General features: G+C 36.1%; 1 protein-coding gene across 2 annotated transcripts in view; it reads right to left on the reverse strand.

Annotated features, from left to right (window-relative positions):
• LOC149552647 (uncharacterized) overlaps positions 1–20,084 on the reverse strand; it is a 228,990-nt gene that overhangs the window by 133,850 nt on the left and 75,056 nt on the right. For both annotated transcript variants that reach the window (XM_089788220.1, XM_089788221.1), the window contains exon 6: positions 7,260–7,354. In XM_089788220.1, the coding sequence (XP_089644346.1) occupies positions 7,260–7,354 (95 nt within the window). The remainder of the gene's footprint in view (positions 1–7,259; positions 7,355–20,084) is intronic.

Here is a 20,084-nt window from a genome sequence, read left to right on the forward strand (position 1 = left end):
TGTACCACTTGCCATGGCCAATGAGTAATCAACGTTTCAGGTTGAACTTTACCATATATATGCTCTGAATTTTCTTGCATATGTACTGTTTTGCCATTTTCTTTTAATTGAGTTTTACAGTGCAATAAAATCTTTTGATCTGTGTTTCGACTGTAGAAGAATTGCATGGTATATGGTTGAAATAAAAATCCTACAATTTCTCCAATTCATATTATTGTGCATAATTTTCTTTCTGTAGTTCAGATCTGTTCTATGAGTCCACAAAGATGAGTTAATAAAAAATATATGTTCAAGTTGTTCCTTTGGAAACTGCATCAAATTAATACATATTTAATTATATCCATCGGATCTGTCTGTGGGCTGACTGTTGTTGAATGCTACATCTTCGTGTCCAATCCTTCCATGTTTCTTAATATCTTTTGATTGCATATTCAATTTCTTGAATGACTTGTAGAAACGTGAGATTTTTATGTTTCCCATCCCTTCATTCTCTATGCGTGGGTCCTGATGATTACTATTGATGATATGTACCAATATACTTGTGAATGAATGCGTCTTACCCAATGGTCTTGTATTTTTTTATCTAGCTTTGTGGGCAGATGTTATTCCCATTTGTTGTTCAATCCTTTCCTCTTTTATTTTCGTGCATATGATCCAGCTAAGCATAGATAGTTCAGTCTACATGCATATTTGAAAGTTCCACACAAGCAAACAAGAAATATAGATTGAGATCTAACAGCTTAGGCAATCCAGGTTCATTCAAATGTTTGTCAGTTGTTTGACAAAATGCCACATTGTTGATTATTAAAGGAAATTGATGTTTGTTTGAGCTATAACCGGTTGGGGGTTTTTACATTTTGCAAGAGATTGCAATGTGAAGCCAAAGCCTTCTCATGGAGTTGTTGTTGCAGATGTGGATAATACTTCTCCTTAAAAGGAATTTTGCATCGATTCTGAAGATTTCCTTTTTATTTCTGCACTTTCCAGTAATATTCCTACAACCGGTGATACATGGTTAACTGACAACGGTGCATCTCATCACATTACTGGACTCAAATAACGCTTGTCTGATTTAAAGGAAAAGGATTCTTACTTGCAAGTGATCATTGATGATGATGCTAGCTACTCAGTAAAAGGTGTTGGCTCTACATCTTTTAAATTGGATTCAAGTATTCCTCTTCATTTAAGTGATGTGTGATTTATTCTGGGTATAAAAAAAAATCTGATTTCTATATCAGCCTATAAAGGAATTCTAATTTCAAAACTGCTTGTGAAATTGGAGTACATCATGACAGCCTCTACAAACTTTCAGCTCATCCTCTTCGTGCACTTGCTCTAAACTCATCAGAGTCGAGTGAATTATGGCCCAAGAGGTCTGGGCATCTAAATTTCAACACTCTTAACCTCTATGGAAAAGTTGTTGTTGGTCTCTAGATCAGGATTGTGAAGGAGTTTGCAAGGGATGCACTCTAGATAAGAATATTAAGAGCACTTTTCATAGTATTGAATCTAGAACTAAAGAAATTCTACAATTTATACACTCAAATTTATTGTTCCAGTGTCAGTTGCATCTCTTAGTGGATATTGGTATTACATTTCCTTCATTGATGATTCTCTCACAAGTGTTGGATCTTCTTTCTTAAGTTTAAGGAATCTGATGAAGAGTTTTTTCATTTCAAAGAATTCAAAGCCTTGGTTGAAAATCTATCTACCAAAAGAATAAAAATTCTAAGATCAAATAATGAAGGAGAGTATGTATTCAGAATTTTACATAACCTTCGTATTGAGGTTGGGATTAAGAGGGAATTCTAAGTTCCCTACAATCTTCAACAAAATGGCATAGCTGAATGAAGAATAGGACTTTTGTTGAAACAACATAAGCAATTATTCATGGTCAAAGTCTTCCCACTTTTCTATGGGTTGAAGCTTGCAAGACAGCAGTGCACTTCCAAAATTGGTGTCCATCAGATTCTCAACAAAATGATTCCTAAAGAAGCTTTCTCAGGTACCAAACCAGATATTAGTTATTTCAGAATTTTTGGTTGTCTAGTATATATTCACATTCCTAAAGAGAAAAGAACTAAGTTGGAAGCTTCAGGAAACAAAGGATTTTTTGTTGGTTATATTGATACTTCAAAGACACATAGAATTTATGTTCAAGGACAAAAACAAATTGAAATCAGCAGGGATGTCACTTTTGATGTTATTGTAGCTTGCAAATTTTCCAAAGATTCAAGTTCTGAAAATGATGAAGAAAATGTTGAAAATTTGAGAACTTATTATAGCTGATCTAGAATCGTCTTTAGAGATTCAGAAGGATATAGTTGATTCAGGTTTTCATGTTGATCCATCTTTTCCTCCTGATCCTATTGATTTTTCAGCAAGTTTGAGTACTACTCCAGTGAATAAGAAAAGACCTTTATGGACCAGAACTATGCAACTCCTCATGGTACTTTTAGAGAAAGTAAAAGGCCTCAAAAGTTCGTTAGTTATGCTGCACTAATGAGTCACATTATTTCTTCAGAACCTTCCAATGTTGAAGAAGCTTCTAATCAGCAAGTATAGAAGGATACAATGATGGAAGAGTATGAGTCAATTCTTACAAATGATATTTGGGATATTGTTCCAAGACTAAAAGGTAAATTTGTTGTCTCTTTAAAATAAAGCATGTTTTTGATGGTAGTATAGAGAAATGTAAGGTTATATTTATTGCACTGTAAAGGGGTGGAAGCTTCATCAAATAGATGTTAAAACAACATTTTTAAATTAAGTCATCGAAGAGGAAGTCTTCATTGAATACCCTGAAGGATTCGTGATCCATGATAAAGAATCTCATGTATGCAAGCTGATAAAGGCATTGTATGGTCTTAAGCAAGCTCCTCAAGCATGGTATGAAAGAATTGATAGCTACCTTCCATGTTTGGAATTTGGAAAGAATGATGCTGATCCAAATTTGTACATTCAAATAAATAGTAAGAATGTGTTGATCCTTGTTCTCTACATTAATGATTTATTTCTAACTGGTGAAGATGATCTGATTGTTAAGTGTAAAAGTGAACTTACTTCATAATTTGAAATGAAAGATCACGAACTATTGAAATATCTTCTTAGACCTAAGGTATGCCAAAATCCAAATGGTATTATTTTAAGTCAAGGTAAATATGCTATAGATATACTAAAAAGACTTGAAGTACTGGATTGTAAATCCATGGTCACTCCTACACAAGCAAATCTGAAAAAATTACATGAGGATGCAGTTGTTTCAAATGTGGTTGATCTTACCATGTATAGGCAGCTTATTGGTTCCTTAATGTATATTTTCTATGCAATAAACACAATGAGTGATTTATGTGTGAACCAAGGTGGATTCATTTTCTTGCAGCCAAACATATTCTGAAATATGTTTGTGACATCGTGGGATATGGACCACAATTTTCATCTGATGTTGAGCTAACTCTAAAAGGCTATTCTTATTCAGATTGGACAAGGTGTGTGCCTAACAGAAAAAGCACTTCAAGTTGGTTCGGCTTGGTTTCAGCTACGATTTCTTGGTACAACAAGAAGCAAACTTGTATGGCTCAAAGCATTGCTGAAGCAGAGTATGTTGCAGCATGTATAGCTGCAAAAGAAGTTATGTGGCTTCTCAAACCACTTGCTGGTTTATTTGGTCAACCTACTAATTCTACTATGATTATGTGTGACAATGAAAGTTGTGTAAAACTTTCAGCCAATTCAGTTTTTCATGACAGGTCTAAACATGTGGAAATTAAATATCGTTATCTTAGGGATATTGTTAAAAAAAGGCTCTTGAGATTAAGTGCATTTCTACTGAAGACCAGGTTGTTGATAATCTCACCAAGCCTCTTCCACAGTGAAGTTCTACTATGTTCGGGATAAACTCGGCATTGTGGAGAATGAGGTTCTTGCTGAGAGAGAATCTCAACTCCAGTGATCCATTTTATTATGATTTTTTCTCTGCGAGAGAAGCTCAAGGTGAGATTTCTATTTCCACCGACTATGAGTAGGCATGGTGGATCCACCCTTTGCAAGTAGGCATGGTGGAAGTGCATTCTTCTTTGGTAGAAGATTGAGATGTAAGCCCTCTTAACACCCTTTGCGAGTAGGCATTGTGAATCCACCCTCTGTGAGTGGCATGGTGACAGTGCAATCTTCTTTGGGAGAAGATTGAGGAGAAAGCCCGCTTAACACCTTCTGCAAGTAGGCATGGTAGAAGCCATATCCTTATCTTCATTTTAATGTGTTTATTGTTATGATGAGATAACAATCTGATTATTGTTATGATGAGATAACAATAAGTTTGTTGTTATGATGAGATAACAATTTGCATATTGTGATAACAGTCTTGACATCCTTTACTTGGTTGCAGCTAGGTGTATTTGTCATGAGGTGACTTCCTGAAGATCTCTCTCTTGCTAAGAGGGAGTGTTGAATATGGATAGCTGCGAGAGATCTTCCCTGAGTATTTCTGCATTTTTGGTGGCATCTTCTTGAGCTTCATGCAAGTCTGTTGTTTGTGACTTTATGATCTTTCTACTGCTTGTGTGGTTTTTTCTGTTTCTCAGATCCAACTTCTCTATGCATTCATCAGATTACATATTTGTTTTCTCTCCTATGCTAATGTGGTAGTGATGAGCTTTTGGCTATCCTCATATCATGTATATTTGATTATCTCCTATGATGATGTGGCAGCGAGGAGAATCTCCTACGTATGACTTGTCTTGTAGTGTCCATCGTATCTCTTATTATCAGGATTTCATTTACACTGCCAGTTTTCTCTTTTATTGCCAACCCTGAATCCTCTTCCTTAGGTTCTGGCTTTTTCTCTATTCCATATCTTGGTATTCTTCTATTGGCTTCTATTATGCAAACTCTTCACCGTTTTTGGTGTTGGTTGATGAATAAGAGTTTCGGTTTATGATGTGTATATGATCATTCTCAGGTTCCAAAACATACAGAAGTGTGAAGGAGTTGTTGTCTCAGTTTTATTCTATCATGTTTGATGAACTCGTCAGTTCTGATGCATTCAAGATTTTCTATCAGGATTAGTCCTAAAAGTAAAGTGTGTTTTGTTCATTAGAAATTTTGTACATCGTGCTAAGCTTTTAGTCTGTGTGTTGCATGAATTCAATCATTTGTGGACTGAATTAAATATATTAGTTGATACTTTTCAACATCTATAACTCTGATCATATATGATCATCCATTCTAAGTGCACAGATTTTGTAATAATTTTCAGACGCTCAACAAAGGAATTGCTTTCAAGTGGGTTGGGTTGTTTCCCTCGTGAGGAGGGTTTTTACCGGGATAAATATCTCCATTCTCTTTGATTGTTCTTGTAATCATTTAATTTGTATATTTCTAATTCAAAGTTTAACACCAATCATCTCCAAAATTGCTTACTATAAATAGGAAGTATGTCAAAAACGATCTCTAAACACCTTAGAATGATCTGCAACTAAAGTTGCCAAGACCAAATGGCCTCTATGTCCCTTAAATGCCCTAGTTAACCTACGAGACCAAGGGGAAATAGACTAACAGCATCATCACACTATAAATGCTGAAGTCTCTATCTATTTTGTAGACTTTAGGTGCACACAAAGAATAGAAGATATGTCTCATGGGAGGAGATGTGTCTCCTGATTCCACTGAGAATAATATATCATTCTACAAAATGCTCTCCCTTGAATGCCCTCCTCAAATGAAGCCTTCTCCCCTTTATATCTTCCAATGTGGGGGAGAGTTACACCTCTTCATCATGGCTGCCCTTTGCAATAGTCACAACCTTTCACAAAGTACCACACATTGGAAGAGTCAAAACCCTTCATCATTTATGCCCTTCTTAAAAAGTCACAACCTTTCACAATTGTCCCTCTTTGAAAGAGTCAAAACCCTTCACTTTTGCCTTGTGAAGGAGTCATTTTTTTCTTTTTCTTTTTTATCTTCTATTTATTCTTTTCTGTTTCCCACCTTTCTCTTTACTCTTCCTCCTCCCATCCTTTTCAAATGAAGCTCTCTTCTCCCTTTTATATCCCATGTTTGAGGGAGACACAACTTTTTCATTTCATGCCTTTTGACCATTGATTAATCTTAACTAGATTAAATTATGCTATTTTTTTGGTTTTAGTATTTTATTTAAAAAAATTATATTTTTTTTATATTTCAATTATAAAATTATTTATTTTTATATCCTATTTCAAAAAGGGGACATTTCGTGCACACTTGTAAAGTAGTGCATGTCATTATTTATGATTTTTTTCCCTCACCTTTCCATGCATGCCTATTCTTCACATGTGTTATTAGGGCACATCCTTGAGTTCATACAAACAGTACTGATCTTTCCAATACGCATGCTAGAATTCCTTTTCGATGGCACATCTTTTTCCTCTTTGCATGTCAATACTTGATTGTATATCATGTATTATTAGTTTTTTTCATATTATATAAGGCTCATCAATATTTTTGTAAATTATGACCATTATGAAATATGTAAATGTCCTTGAAAGGATGAACCAAAGCCAGTACTAAGAACAGTCAGTTAGCATCTGGTTTGCTAAGTCGATTCCTATCCTGAGTAATGCTCCTATGGTTTAGCAGCTTCACAAATTTTTCTAAGATTCAAGCACATAACTCCACTTAGAGCTAGCAATGTATAGCTAAGTGATATAAGCTCCTTGCTCCCATGACTCCATATTCTAAGATTTTCTTTTGATGTCATGGATATCATTATCCACACCTATTTTCCTAGAATACTTGACAACATTTGTATATTTTCCTTAAGCTAAAATCCACTTTTTATACTCATGATCACTGCATACTTGTGTACATGATAAACATAGCTATTATATGATTAAATCAATGTCTTTAAACTTTATTTATTGAAGGGTACGTGATAACAGTTTTAAAATCTTTATATTTCATGGTTTTTTTAAAATGGCAAATCTACATGCAGAATCCAGGTCTGAGTAAAAAAACATCTTTCCAAGGAGTATTGTGCTTTTGACATTAATAAGCATACTATGTATGTGTGTGTGTATGAGTGCATGTGTTGTAGATATATATTTTTGTGTGCACATGTATCAGTGTATCTATCCATGTTTGCATGTAGATGTAAATAAATATCCATGAGTATGCATATATGTACATCAGAAAAAAAGAGGAAAAATTCATGTATAATCTCCAAAAATCGTGTGACCCTCTCGTCCAAAATCGTTAAAGATATAGGTGAAGAAAGCATTTACGTTGTTACCGCCCCCATTGATCGACCCCACAAGCCAATGCATGAAACTTGGTTATCTTCTCGCAGAAATCTAACAACTGCCTTAAGATCATCTTTCTGCAAACATAAACCAGAAGGAGTTATATGCCAGTACATACGTGAGGTTCCATGTAGAAAATTTAAATTCTAAACCACACAGAAATCAGAAAAGCAGGAAAATTAATATAGAATAACCTATATCTAAATACTACAAGCGAAAAAGGGAGTAGAAGACTAAGAAGAGTGACTTCTTGAAAAAAGATGTGAAATATTATAGGTACAAAATCTGAAATATGAAGGAAGAACACCAGCAAGTAATATATAACCGTTTAGGTGAGGGATGGCAGAAGGAAATAACTTATTTCTCTCTCCCCAATATGAAGACGATAATCCCCATCCAAAATCACTGTATTATCCCAGAATCCCCCAGAAAGTCTGACAAATTTTCCAGGAGCATGGTCAAGAATAATATGATTCTGAAGTGCAAGCCCCAGAAACCTACTCTCCTAGCATATAATCTGAGTTTCTGATAGAGGTTAAGAAGTTCACATTCCATGCATGATTAAAGATTTCTAAGATTACTAAAAGCAAAATAAATTTATTCGGGTGGTATGTTCTTACCTACAACCCATCACCAAAATAATATTATACCTTCATATTGCATTTAACTGGTAATAGAGTGTTCTTTTTGAATTATTGATAGTCAGTTCCTTGGAGATTGTAGCTAGCTGTCACACATAGATTCTCCACTTTTAATATTCATGTGTTTTGAGTTGACCAGCAAACTCCATGATCTATTGTCATAGAATGTCCCCTTTTGAGATATAACTGATTTTTGCCCAAAAAGAACAATCCCAACAATAACACTTATTTACAACGAGTTTTCTATGAATAAATTAGCTAATGGCAAGTAAGCTTAGAAAAAGATATAGTCATAAATAATCCCTTCTGAAAACAAAGTATCTTAAATGTAACGGATCCATTTCATACAATATTTCCAACAAGCAACAACATTAGAAATCCAATTAAGCCGTAGAGTGCGGAATGACCCTCTGAATCATTTAGCCACTCGGTCCACAATCAAACCAACTTGGGGTGGTCTACTTAATGATCAAGGGTTTCAGACTGATCCCAAATATGATTGCTTGTTGGAAATCGGTTGAATATTTACAAATATGCTTAATGAATTGGCAATTTAATGCAATAAATCTAAGTTACCAGGGTTCGCCCCTGGACCCCCTAGACAAGCCCAAGTTTGAACTGGTCTGTGGTTTGGGGCCGATTTGCTTGCTGGTCCGGGCAGGATTCGATTTTTTCCTGCTGGTTCGAACTTCTTGGAACCCAGGTGGACCAAAACCGGCGAACCAAGTTTGACCCGCATGATTTGTCTGTTTTTTTTATTTGCAAAATTTAATATCTTTTTGGCATCCACAACTCTAAAAGGTTGTTATGAAATGCTTTTGGTGGCCTTTCATTGTCATTTTCTATTTCCAAACAAGTTATTTTGTCTTAAGCAAGAGCACATAAGTGGTTGAGCAAGAGTTCTGTTGTGCAAGGAGTTTGAAGATTCATTTGTAGGTGTTCTTCAAGTGTTTGTGCCTCATTACTACACATTTGCAAGCTTACAATGGTTGGAAAAGGTAAGTTCTTGTTTGTTTGTTTTTCTAGTTTTTTTATTTTTCCATTTCCCCTTCATTCTTTATGAGATCTTTCCATTTTTTTTCATAATTTTTCCTTTTCTTGCATATAAAATTATAAAATGAACATGTATACAATTTCTTGCCATAGGAAGAGGAACCGCGATAGCATCTACCTCTTCATCAGTTAGCAATACCGAACAAAGAATAGAACCCCACTCTAATTCTCCTCTATGGAAGTATGTAGTTATTATAAAACCCTTCCAGGAGGTGGTGCATTCCGTTGGAGATGTCGAGGTTGTGGTGTAGAAAGATATAGTTCGTATTACTATGTGGTAGGTTATTTGTGTGAATACACCGGAAGAGGAGTAACGAAATGCTCTTGCCAAAAAGGTACCCCTATACCAAATGCAACAGTGTTAAAATATATATTGAAGAGCATGAGGCAACAGAAGAGAGGATGTAGGGAAACCGAACTCTATAGCAAAAAAAGAAATGCAACCACCCCCGCCCCCCCCAAGATGTCATAGTAGAAGACCACCCCTTTTTCAGTACTGCAACAGACACTAAGACTGAAATTGTACCCCTTACGCACAAAAAAAGGGAGAAACTACTTTTCAATATAAAAGTCAGCAAAATGCTGACATTAAGGTGTTGGAATACAAACACCACTGAGAGGGGGGGTGAATCAGTGGTTTAAAATACTTTTAAAAATTTGAAACAATTACAAGTTATAAAAATTTAACACATGAGCAAGATAGTTAATGAATAACAAAGTGACAATATTTTAATGTGGAAAACCCCTTAGGGTAAAAAAACCACTTTGAATTTGAAACTTTATTGGCCTCTTGGGCAAATCTTTTAGAGCTACAACTCTAAGAAACACCAACACCCTGTTTTAGAAACACCAATTTCAAGGAACACCAATCTCTTACACCTGAAGCACACCAATCTCTTACACCTGAAGCACCAACTTCATGAATACAAGAAGCACCAACTTCCAAAATGAAGAACTGAGATATAAAATTAGAGGATCATCTGTATTACAACACAAATCATGAATCACTAGTTTCAACTTCTTGTTGAAAACACAATGCAAGATATACTTTTATTCTCTTCAAAACATCCAATATCCAAATATATTTTCTTTTTCCATTCAAAGATCTGATCATATACTGATATGAATGAATGAAGCAACAATATATCACCTTTTTTCTACCTCTGATAAACTTCTTCAATGAAAATCAAATCACAAATATGAAAATAGAAACATAAAGCATTACCCTCTTCTTTGCTGTTAAAAATGTGCCTGCAAACTGTTTGGTCTACAAGGAATTCCACACCAATTCTGCAACTTCTATCAAAACCACCTATTGGATATTTTAGAGGAATGTATCCTCTACTTATAAACCAAGAAAGTCGAAATTTTGGAGGCAACTACATACCCCAAACTTCCATTAGACCAAAACCGCTCAAAACTGCCAAAACTGTCATAACAATTTGGTATTTGTTTCTGATAAACAGACTTTTTCTCTTTCCACACGTGTTATGCAAAAACTAACAAAGACCCATTGTAGCTAACTCCGAGACCTTTCCAAAAAGGTATGATAGTTGGGGTCTATCTGATAAAAAAGCTTGTCAACTTTCTAATAGACCAAAACTTTTTTTTTTATATCCATTTTCAAAAACAATGTGAACTTTAAGTGTTAATTGTAAAACACTTAAGTATTTGTCTTGAATATGTTTTGAACAATATTGAAAGACATCAAATAAGATAATTACATGATGTTAGCCATACAATATGTTCATTATTGACATCAATGACAACAATCAAAGACCAAATACCAAGGGTTCAACATAAGGTGGGAAGATGTTTATATGCAAATGGGTTGTCCTTTAATGTTGTTCGCTCTCCATTTTGGAAGGACATGTTGAGGGCTGCCAATGAAGCTCCAAGAGGGTATTGTGGCTCTAGGTTTGAGAGAGTACACACCAACTTGTTGGATCAAGAGGTCCAACTTATTAAAGATCAATTGAAGCCCATAAAGGACTCATGGGCTGAGACAGGCGTGGCAATTGTTTTAGATGACTACAAGGATTCTAGGAACTGTCCCTTGATCCATGTCCTTGTGGTGTCCCCTAAAGGGGCAATGTTTTTGAAAGCGGTGGATTGTGAGGGGCAAGCAAAAGATGGGTCATTTATTACTAATATCCTAATTGAGGCCATTGAGCAAGTGAGTGCTAGAAATGTTGTACAAGTCATAACAGACAATGCAAAGAATTGTAGAGCTGTTGGTTTTTTGGTTGAAAAGTGATATTAGCATATCTTTTGGGCACCTTGTGTAGTCCATTCACTCAATCTTATGCTACAAAATATTGGGAACCAAATTGAGTGGATCAAAACATTGTATGAAGAGGTTGAGGACATCCAAATGTTTGTCACAAACCACCACATCACTCAATCCCTTTTCAGAAACTACTCAAAATTGGAGCTACTGAAGGTAAATGAACATGAACTCAAGTTAATAATTTAATTTTTAATATTTGACAATTTTTTATTTTTCATATTTTGCTTGTGCAATGTGTATGCTTTTCTAAAATATGTATCTAATTGTTTTTTTTTGCTCTAATTTATGTCACGGGTTGTTGAGACGCATTTTGCATCAAATATAATCGCCTTGAGACAACTTGTGCAAGTGAGAGAGGCACAACAAGGTATGGTAATCAACCACAATTGCAGTGTATGGAAGCAAAGAAACACTAATAGGGAAAACAAAATAAAGCAAAGGGTACTGGATGACTCATGGTGGGAATGTGTGGAATATCTCCTTAAGTTCACCGAGCCCATTATGAGCATGCTTAGGTACATTGACATGGATAGGCCTTGCCTTGGAGAGACCTATGATGGCATAGACTCAATGCTTGAGAAGATCAAGCAAATTATCAATGACAAGGAGCAAGATCTGCAAGAGACCTTCTTCAAACAATTGCAAGCAATTCTTGTTGAAAAATGGAACAAAATGACCACTCCACTACATTTGTTTTCCTATGCCTTGACGCCCAACTACTATAGCTCTCAATATTGTGATCTACCAGGAAGGTTACCGCCCTATAGAGATATAGAAGTTACTGACGGGTACGAGACAGCATTTAAAATGCTCTTTCTTGATGATATATGAGAGATGTAATCACAGATGAGTTCATAGAGTTTGTGAATGCCAGACGTCTAAGTAACGATGCTCTTTTTCATTGGTTCAGGAAGGATGTTCATAGTTTTTGGTACCTCCATAGCCAAAGATTCCAAACATTGCAGCCCCTTGCAATCAAAGCTAAATCACAAGTTTGATTTTTTTTTAAATAGCTCACTTTATCTTCAAAAGAGTCATGACTTGAAAATAATTTTAAAAAATTTATAAGACTAAGTTAATTCCTTTTTAGTTGTTTACTGTGTGTTGTCTTCATAGGTTGCTAGTTCTTCAGCATCATATAGAAATTGGAGCACCTATTCTTTCATCCACTGTGTGAAGTACAATAGGTTGCAATCAAAAAAACCAGAGAACCTGGTATTTGTGCATTACAACTTGCGCATTCTTTCACACAAGAGTAAAGAATACAAGAAGGGGAGACAAAGAAGTAGGATGTAGGTGCAGAGGTTGCAGACTTGGATGCTTCCACTGCTTGGCTTAGACTAGATGATTTTGAAGAATTTGATGTGAATACCATTGTTGTCATTGCTGGTCCCATTGGCCTTAGCTCTATTGCTGAGTCAACTAATGTCGGAGAAGAAGAAGATGAAGAAGAAGTAGAAGATGATGAAAATGAATATGAAAAAGATGACTATTTAAGAACTTAGAATATTAATAGATTTTTATTCCATTAATTGAACAATGAATGTGAAACAATGATACTTGAACTTGATGCTATGATTTATTTTTAATATTTTGAATCGTTGATGTTGAGCTTGTTACATGAACTATATGATGATATGATCACTATGATTACAAGTTTATGGTGTTTTTGTTGTTTAAATGTGTTTATGCTACTATGCTACATTCTATTTTTAACTCATGCTTCATAAATATGTATATATATGTATATATAATTTTTACATGTTTTTGTACTAACCCAAACCCCATTCCAAAATTTTGACAAACTTGCAAATCAGTTCTTGAACTTCGAACTTGGAACAAAACTCGAAGCGGTAACTTAGCAATAAATGAATTAAGCTTCTTAATAGATTTATAAACAAACCAAAAATAGATTCAACCATAAGGCATACCAATTGCTTTTTATAATGTTATAGATGGTTGTACTTTTTCTAAAACTATAACACATTATTAGTGTGTTTAAGTGTTGCAACTAGCAAGTCATTCTTCTAGGTTCTAAACACTGCTTAAGATTACTTAGGGACCACATAGGAATATTTCCACTTTCTATGGTGTAACCACACTATCACTTTTCCACCTTAAGCGAGACTTTTACCTCTACTGAACTTAACACTTTATCACTTTTCCACATTTAGTGGACATGTTGCACAAGCTCCTTGCCACCTTGGAGGGTGGTTCACCTTTAGTGGACATGTGATGCTTTTCCACCTTATGATCACTTTATGTATCACATCATAAGATTAAGACACTTTTTATAATCATAAGCATTTCTATGTCTCACCTTGGCCTACTTATACAAGGGATCTCCATTGTAATATTCAGTGGATTGGATTCAGTTAATTCAGTCAATCCAGTTGATCTATTCCATAATTATTGCATTATTAATAGGAATACAGCTTATTCTTGTCATATTATTTCTCTCTTGTTATTGTGCTTTCCATGAGGCCACTAGATCTTGGGTGGCTACCTTCATAGCCAATATCACACACATCATTCTAAGTTTGTGCCCCTAAAGGATTTGTTGTTTTCAATTTTTCTATCTATCATTGCACCCCTTGCGCTGTTGTACAATTGAAGGGTTGATGAATTTCAAGGAGTTTGATGTTGTTCACAAAGCTTGGAAATGCAGTAATTATTGTTTTCTCAATCACCATTTGGCACTTCTGCTTTGGCCGGCTCTTCTGTTTGTATGCTCAGTCCCATAAACCTTGTTCGTTTCTCGTGGACATTAATATTATTATCTTGTCTTATAACTTTTACGTCCAGCCTTGAGTTTGTTTGATCTACTAGATATGCCACAAATTGCCACCATACATCATCAAATTTTTGGTTTCCAAGATTTCAAATGTTGTATACATTGTTACCAACCATTCTTTCCTCTTTGAAAGAAATTCAGACGTAATTTGAAGGGTTTCTAGTCTGCTGCCACTCTCCATGGGAACCACCATACCATATACCATGCACTTTGACCACTATACAATCTGGATGTTCTGTAATTGCTGATTTTGCTAGGGTTTTCAGATTTATTACTATAGTTCGAGGTTTGCGTTGTTGTTTTCTGTCATGTGTTGCTGATTCTCAATCCTTAAATGTGGTCTAAGAGTTCCCATAAAGTTTGTATGGTCTATTACCTAGTGTTAAGCTTGAACATATTGTCCATTTGGCGACACTACACTTAAACCTATATGTGGCAATGCATGTTTTTTCAGAATTTTGAAACACATCTGCATTGACCCTTTGGTGTAGGTACACACCTGAGTAAATAGTCTCGCAATTTTGAATATACACATGACATGTGCCATTACAAATGATAGCATTTTTATCTTCAAAATCTATTCTTTCCATAATGGCATGTGCTATCTGTAATGTTCCTGTCATAAAATAAATAATTAATCAAACTTTTGTTAATGGGTCAATTGATTTAGTATATCTCAAACCCATTTTTATTGTTTTCGTACGTAGGTGTGGTCATTGGCTATCTTTGTAAACCCTTGCAAAGTTTCCCCGAATGGGTATTTAAGCACGACATGTAGGTAGTAGTTGGTATGTGATTTGGTTTATTATTCTTTGTACTGCAAATTCCCGTTGGGATTCTCTATTGTTCGCCATTTCAGAAGCGAAAGATCTTCCCTACTTGGCTTTTCGATTTCAATGGATTCAACCCTCACCCTATTCTGTTTGTCGATTACTTGCTTGGATCTGGCAAATCCACGCACCATCTTGTTTGCATATTCACATATGTATCTCTGGAGATTGGATTGAAACATTTGTATTGGCAATAATTGGCGTCTTTGGTGAAAGTATTATTCTGGCATCTGGTTGTAGTTCATTTTACATACACCACATGACCCACTGCAAACTCCATGCCCTAAAACCCATACCGTATGGCCTATTCACCACCCCACTGCACAACTGCCCACACACCATCCGGCCATTATACACTCCCTCCCACCGTACGGACATCCAGAGGTTGCTTATGTACTGCTCCTACCATACGGTTACTCATTCCAGCAGTCCGTACATTGCTTTTGCAGTTGTCCCACTTACAACGACCTCCAAGCACCTCTCACCGACCGTACACGATACTCTCAGACTATCGTATGGTAACTGAGAGACCCTACAACTCATTCCAACAAAAGAAATCCTCCCAGGCTTACTCAAAGTTTCACCCGCTCAATCAGGAACTTTACACTATCTACCTAATGTGTGGACTTCCAATCCACGCATTCCATCTTCTTACTATAGGAATGGGTGCAACTATTGGATGACAACTTTTATGTTTTGATAAATCTCAAAAGCTTCATCATTGTTTTTTTTCCATACAGAATGCATTTTAAAGTTCTATTTATTCTTCCTACATTAGACAGAAGGATGACAAAAACATGACATAGATGAACATTAAAAGGTTCAAAACATGACTCGTGTTTGAGGAAATGACAAAGATTTAACTTGAAATTTGGCACATTAAGAAAAAAAGAAAAAAATTGTATGGGTACGACAAACAATAGATCTACTGGTGTGGTCCAAGATCAACCAACTTCTTTATTTCAGCCCACCACAAAATGTTTAGGCAGCCTTTTGGATACTATTGAATCATGTACATATGGTACATATCAATGAGAGATTGATCATCCTTGTGATCTACTAGGTCAAGCTCCTCGATAACTGGACTCTCTCAAATGGCCATGGCTTGATATCTCCTCAATGTTAATGATACACACCTCTCCTGGTCCAAATCTTAAAGGCTAGCTCACATCACTATTTTCTTTCATAACCGGCAATTCTTTGGTTTCGAATGTTAAGACAGGACCTAAGCATAATCACTTGCCTCATAGGGTTGTCTAGCCCAACACTCTCAAACTTAGGCATTCCCAAACAAGCATTGTCAAACTTGGCATTGGTACTCGTATGGTGACAAACACTAAATAGGGGTTTTGGTTCTCCTCTTGGGTAGTCTTCTTTAGTTTGTACTACTTTGTGGGGTTCTCCCCCCACTTTACTATTTGTAATTGTACTAGTTTGGGGATTACTCATTTTAAATCACACCTATGTTTTGGCTATTCAAACTTTCATAATGTTCCCTCCCATGAAGTAACCATAAAAGCATACACTTATCCTATATTGCATCTTGATAGACTAATGGTGTTAACGAAAGAGATGATGTGGGGACCAAATATAGATGTTATTACTCCCTTATGTTATGAAGGGCCTCATTAATCAGCATCTTGAAAACTCTATTACGTGTCTCATTCATGCCTGGTGACAAGGATTATGTTAATAACATGGGCTAGTATTATGTTATCTACTTGGCGCTAAGCTGGCAGCAACAATTAAACTGATGAATTTGCAGCACATTTTTATTACATCCCTTGTCGGCGTTGTGCATATGGAGACTGTTGGTAACATCTTTTATCCATTCTTAGAAGGCTGTCATGTCCCCTCTCTAGTCTGACAAGCAGAGTCATGAGAGTTGGCCTATTATTGGAGTCTCGTAGGCTAGCAGTGATGGATAGAGACTCGTACTAGATACTCAGTGCCAGAGTTGATTCTACAGTTAGTTTGAGAGCCAGTTAGGGCATTCCTTAATTTTAGGGATTTTCCTAAAATTTAGGAGGTTGTGGCAGTGATCAAATTTGAGGCTCCTCGGGACCAGTATACAATTTCAATTTCAAGATGACAGGGTATATTCCCTAGTTTCTAGGAGCATCCTAGTTTTCAGGGATGGCACTCCCAGTTGGCCCACATTGCTCGGCATCAGTCACAGGCAAGTGACAGGACCCGTTCACTGATTGTTTGGTTGGTTTGGCTTTCTAGTTGAATTTGGATTTCTACTTGAATAAAAGGAAATATTTCCTAAGTTTGCATTTAAATAAATTAAAATAAAGCTATTTATATAGCTAATTGGAGTAATAAGGGGATTTTTGCTTCATTTGGTCAGGCAGGCCTATGTGTTATAGCTCGTTGGAAAGGTCTTGAATTATTATAACTTATTTTCATTGTCTGGAGACCTCCGGGCACCTAGAGTTATGTTATTTCAAGAAAGGGGTGTTTTCCTATACATAAAGGCCTTTTAATTGAGAAGATTCCATTTTATAATAAAGGGAAAGGCATATTCTCCCTTTAGGGTTCGATTGGCTTTGAGAGGGAGATAAAAGGAGATGTTGGCTCATTCTTCATTATCTTTTACATCTTCATTCTTGATATTTGCTATTTTGCTCTGAGGAGTGATTCTAGAGGACTGGAACACAAACCTTAGAGCCTGGCTATTGAGACCATAGTAACAAGACTCTCCACGAGTCACATGAATCACCCAAGTCGACGAGTCAAGTTACCCCTGCTAGGTCAAAATGACTCATGACCCTAACCCGCTAAGTCATCAAATATTTTATATTTCTGTAAGGTATTTATATTAATATACCCTGACTCATCGAGTCACTGCCCAGTCATGACCAAGTCTGAGCCAGGTCAAAAGTCAAATTGCCCTTGCCGAGTTAGAGTCGGGCTCGAGTCTTGTTACTTTGATTAGGATGCAAATCCCAATAGATGGTTTCAGCAGCATTCTACAGTATTGTTTCAGCAGTTGACAAAGATTGTTAAGCTCAGCATTTGGAGGTGCTTATGCATTGCACGTTGAGGACCTTGTTTGGCATGTTAGAATCTTCTTGTTGCCTTGGCGTGATTATAGTAGTCATACAACTGCCTTTCAGCTGGCACGTGATTTGTTGGTTGGCTTACGTCAACCATCTCTACTCTTTTGGTGTGTGGTTTGAAAGATCCCTAATGGATCTCTTCTGCTGATTTGCTGTAATTTTATTATTTTTAAATTTGTTTTCCCTATTTAATAATATTTTCTTGCAGAGCTAGACAGAAGTTGCAAAAGGTTTTGAGTGTTTTATGTTTTTGATGATTTTGCAATGAGTACTAACAAAAGTACAATAACCTGAACCAATTTTGAAAATGTATTTCAAATACAGCCAAAGTAATTTCACTTCAAGCAGATTTTTAAATATAAAACCTAGTTTGTAACTAGATGAAGATTTACAATAATATCCAGATGATTACAACCAAGGATAAACCCAACCTAGAGGCATGAAGAAGAAATATGAACCCAGAAAGAAGATACGCCCAAATTCCAGCTCTCCAATGCTGCACATGCGAAAGAATATGGCTGCCAGGTGTTGCCGTACAGCTACAAAGTGCCCACATGTGGATAGAATGCCCAAACCCCAGCTGAAACTCTGATTCAATACTACGTTCCCAGGAAGAAACAATGCATAATCTCCAAGACGCCTCTGACTGCAACAAATCCAAACAACTGTTTTGGAGGCTACGTCCCAAATAGGCAAAGCAAGTGGGGTTGGCGTCCCAAGTGTTGAAAGCTCAATCAAAGCCCAAATCACAAATCCAAGATGTAATATGTCAATAATGAATTAGAACTTTCTCTTTACCTCTTTATAACCCACCATACTTAGCTCGAACCCTAAAAATGTCTCCATGTGGCGTTGGGTTATAAAATAATATATTTCTCATTTTTAAAGTGGTCAAGTATCCAGAAATTGACCTTTTTCCCAATAGAAAGAAATCCGTTCACCGAAATGCTCTGAGTCAAAAGAGAAATATTTAGAAAAGTTCAAGACCTTTCTAACGAGCTATTACACCAAGGGATACTCATCTAGATGAGGCCAGAAAACCGCTTATTACTCCAAAATGGCTATAACTTAGCCTTATTTAAATTATTAAAATGCTAATTTAGGAGAATATTTAAATATATTAAAATATTTCCCAAATAGCGAACTGATAGCCCAAAACACCTCTACAAGGTGAAACTGATCTCGTCACCTCCTGTGATTGATGGTGGATAATCTGAAATAACAGACAGTCTCATCCCTCAAAAATAGGGATACAGCTAAAAAATAGGAATGTCTCCGAATCTCCCGAAACTGAAACCATAGAATGATCTCATAGAGACTCAAGAATGTAACCCATCTCCACCTCCTAAAATGTAGGAAACTCCTATAATTAAGGAATTGCTCTCAACTGCTCTCCTACTGTCTGAAACTCCAGATCAAAACACTGTGTACCCTGACTAAGTCCTTAAACACCACTACCAACCTACGAGACTCTAATGATAGGCCAAATCTATCGTCTCTGATGTCCACTCTAGAAAGGGGACATGACATGGTTGGTCCATTCTTGCAGCTGGTGTCATCATTCCTTGTTTGTAAACACCTTTGCTAGCATACTGATTACATATCTTGCCTGGAACAATTTGTAGCTATTCTGGTTGACTAAATATTATATTATTTTTTGCTTTTGTTAATTATTGTTTTACTTATATCTGGAAAATACAATAAAGAAGAAACAATCTTTCTACAACTTCTGTCTAATTCTCTAAGACCACAAGGAAAGCACAGAAAAATCTATTATTTTACATAAGTTCAGTGAAAGGATCCTTTTGGGATCTTTCAAAGGAGGATATCTTAGGGGGACAATAGGAATGGAGCCAAGCAAGAATTGAATATTGGAAAATCTGCCACTGGCGAATGATTTACTAAACTGTACGCCTCCTAAGACACAAGCCTTGGGAGTTTGATTGGACAAAATCCCAACCTATCAAGGTGCAAATTTAATTTGCAGAGTTCACCGCGACTATTAACGTTGCTAACTGGAGGTATCAACTAGTAATACTGGAAGTTGTGTAGATACTAAACACCAAACTCTGTTCTTGCACCAAGTTGGTTGGTGTGCGTGGGTAGGAGGCATATTTGAGTGATTGTATTAAGT

This window comes from Cupressus sempervirens, chromosome 6 (assembly GCF_028749045.1).
Source record: "Cupressus sempervirens isolate cs-2001-9-10 chromosome 6, ASM2874904v1, whole genome shotgun sequence".
Taxonomy (NCBI): domain Eukaryota; kingdom Viridiplantae; phylum Streptophyta; class Pinopsida; order Cupressales; family Cupressaceae; genus Cupressus; species Cupressus sempervirens.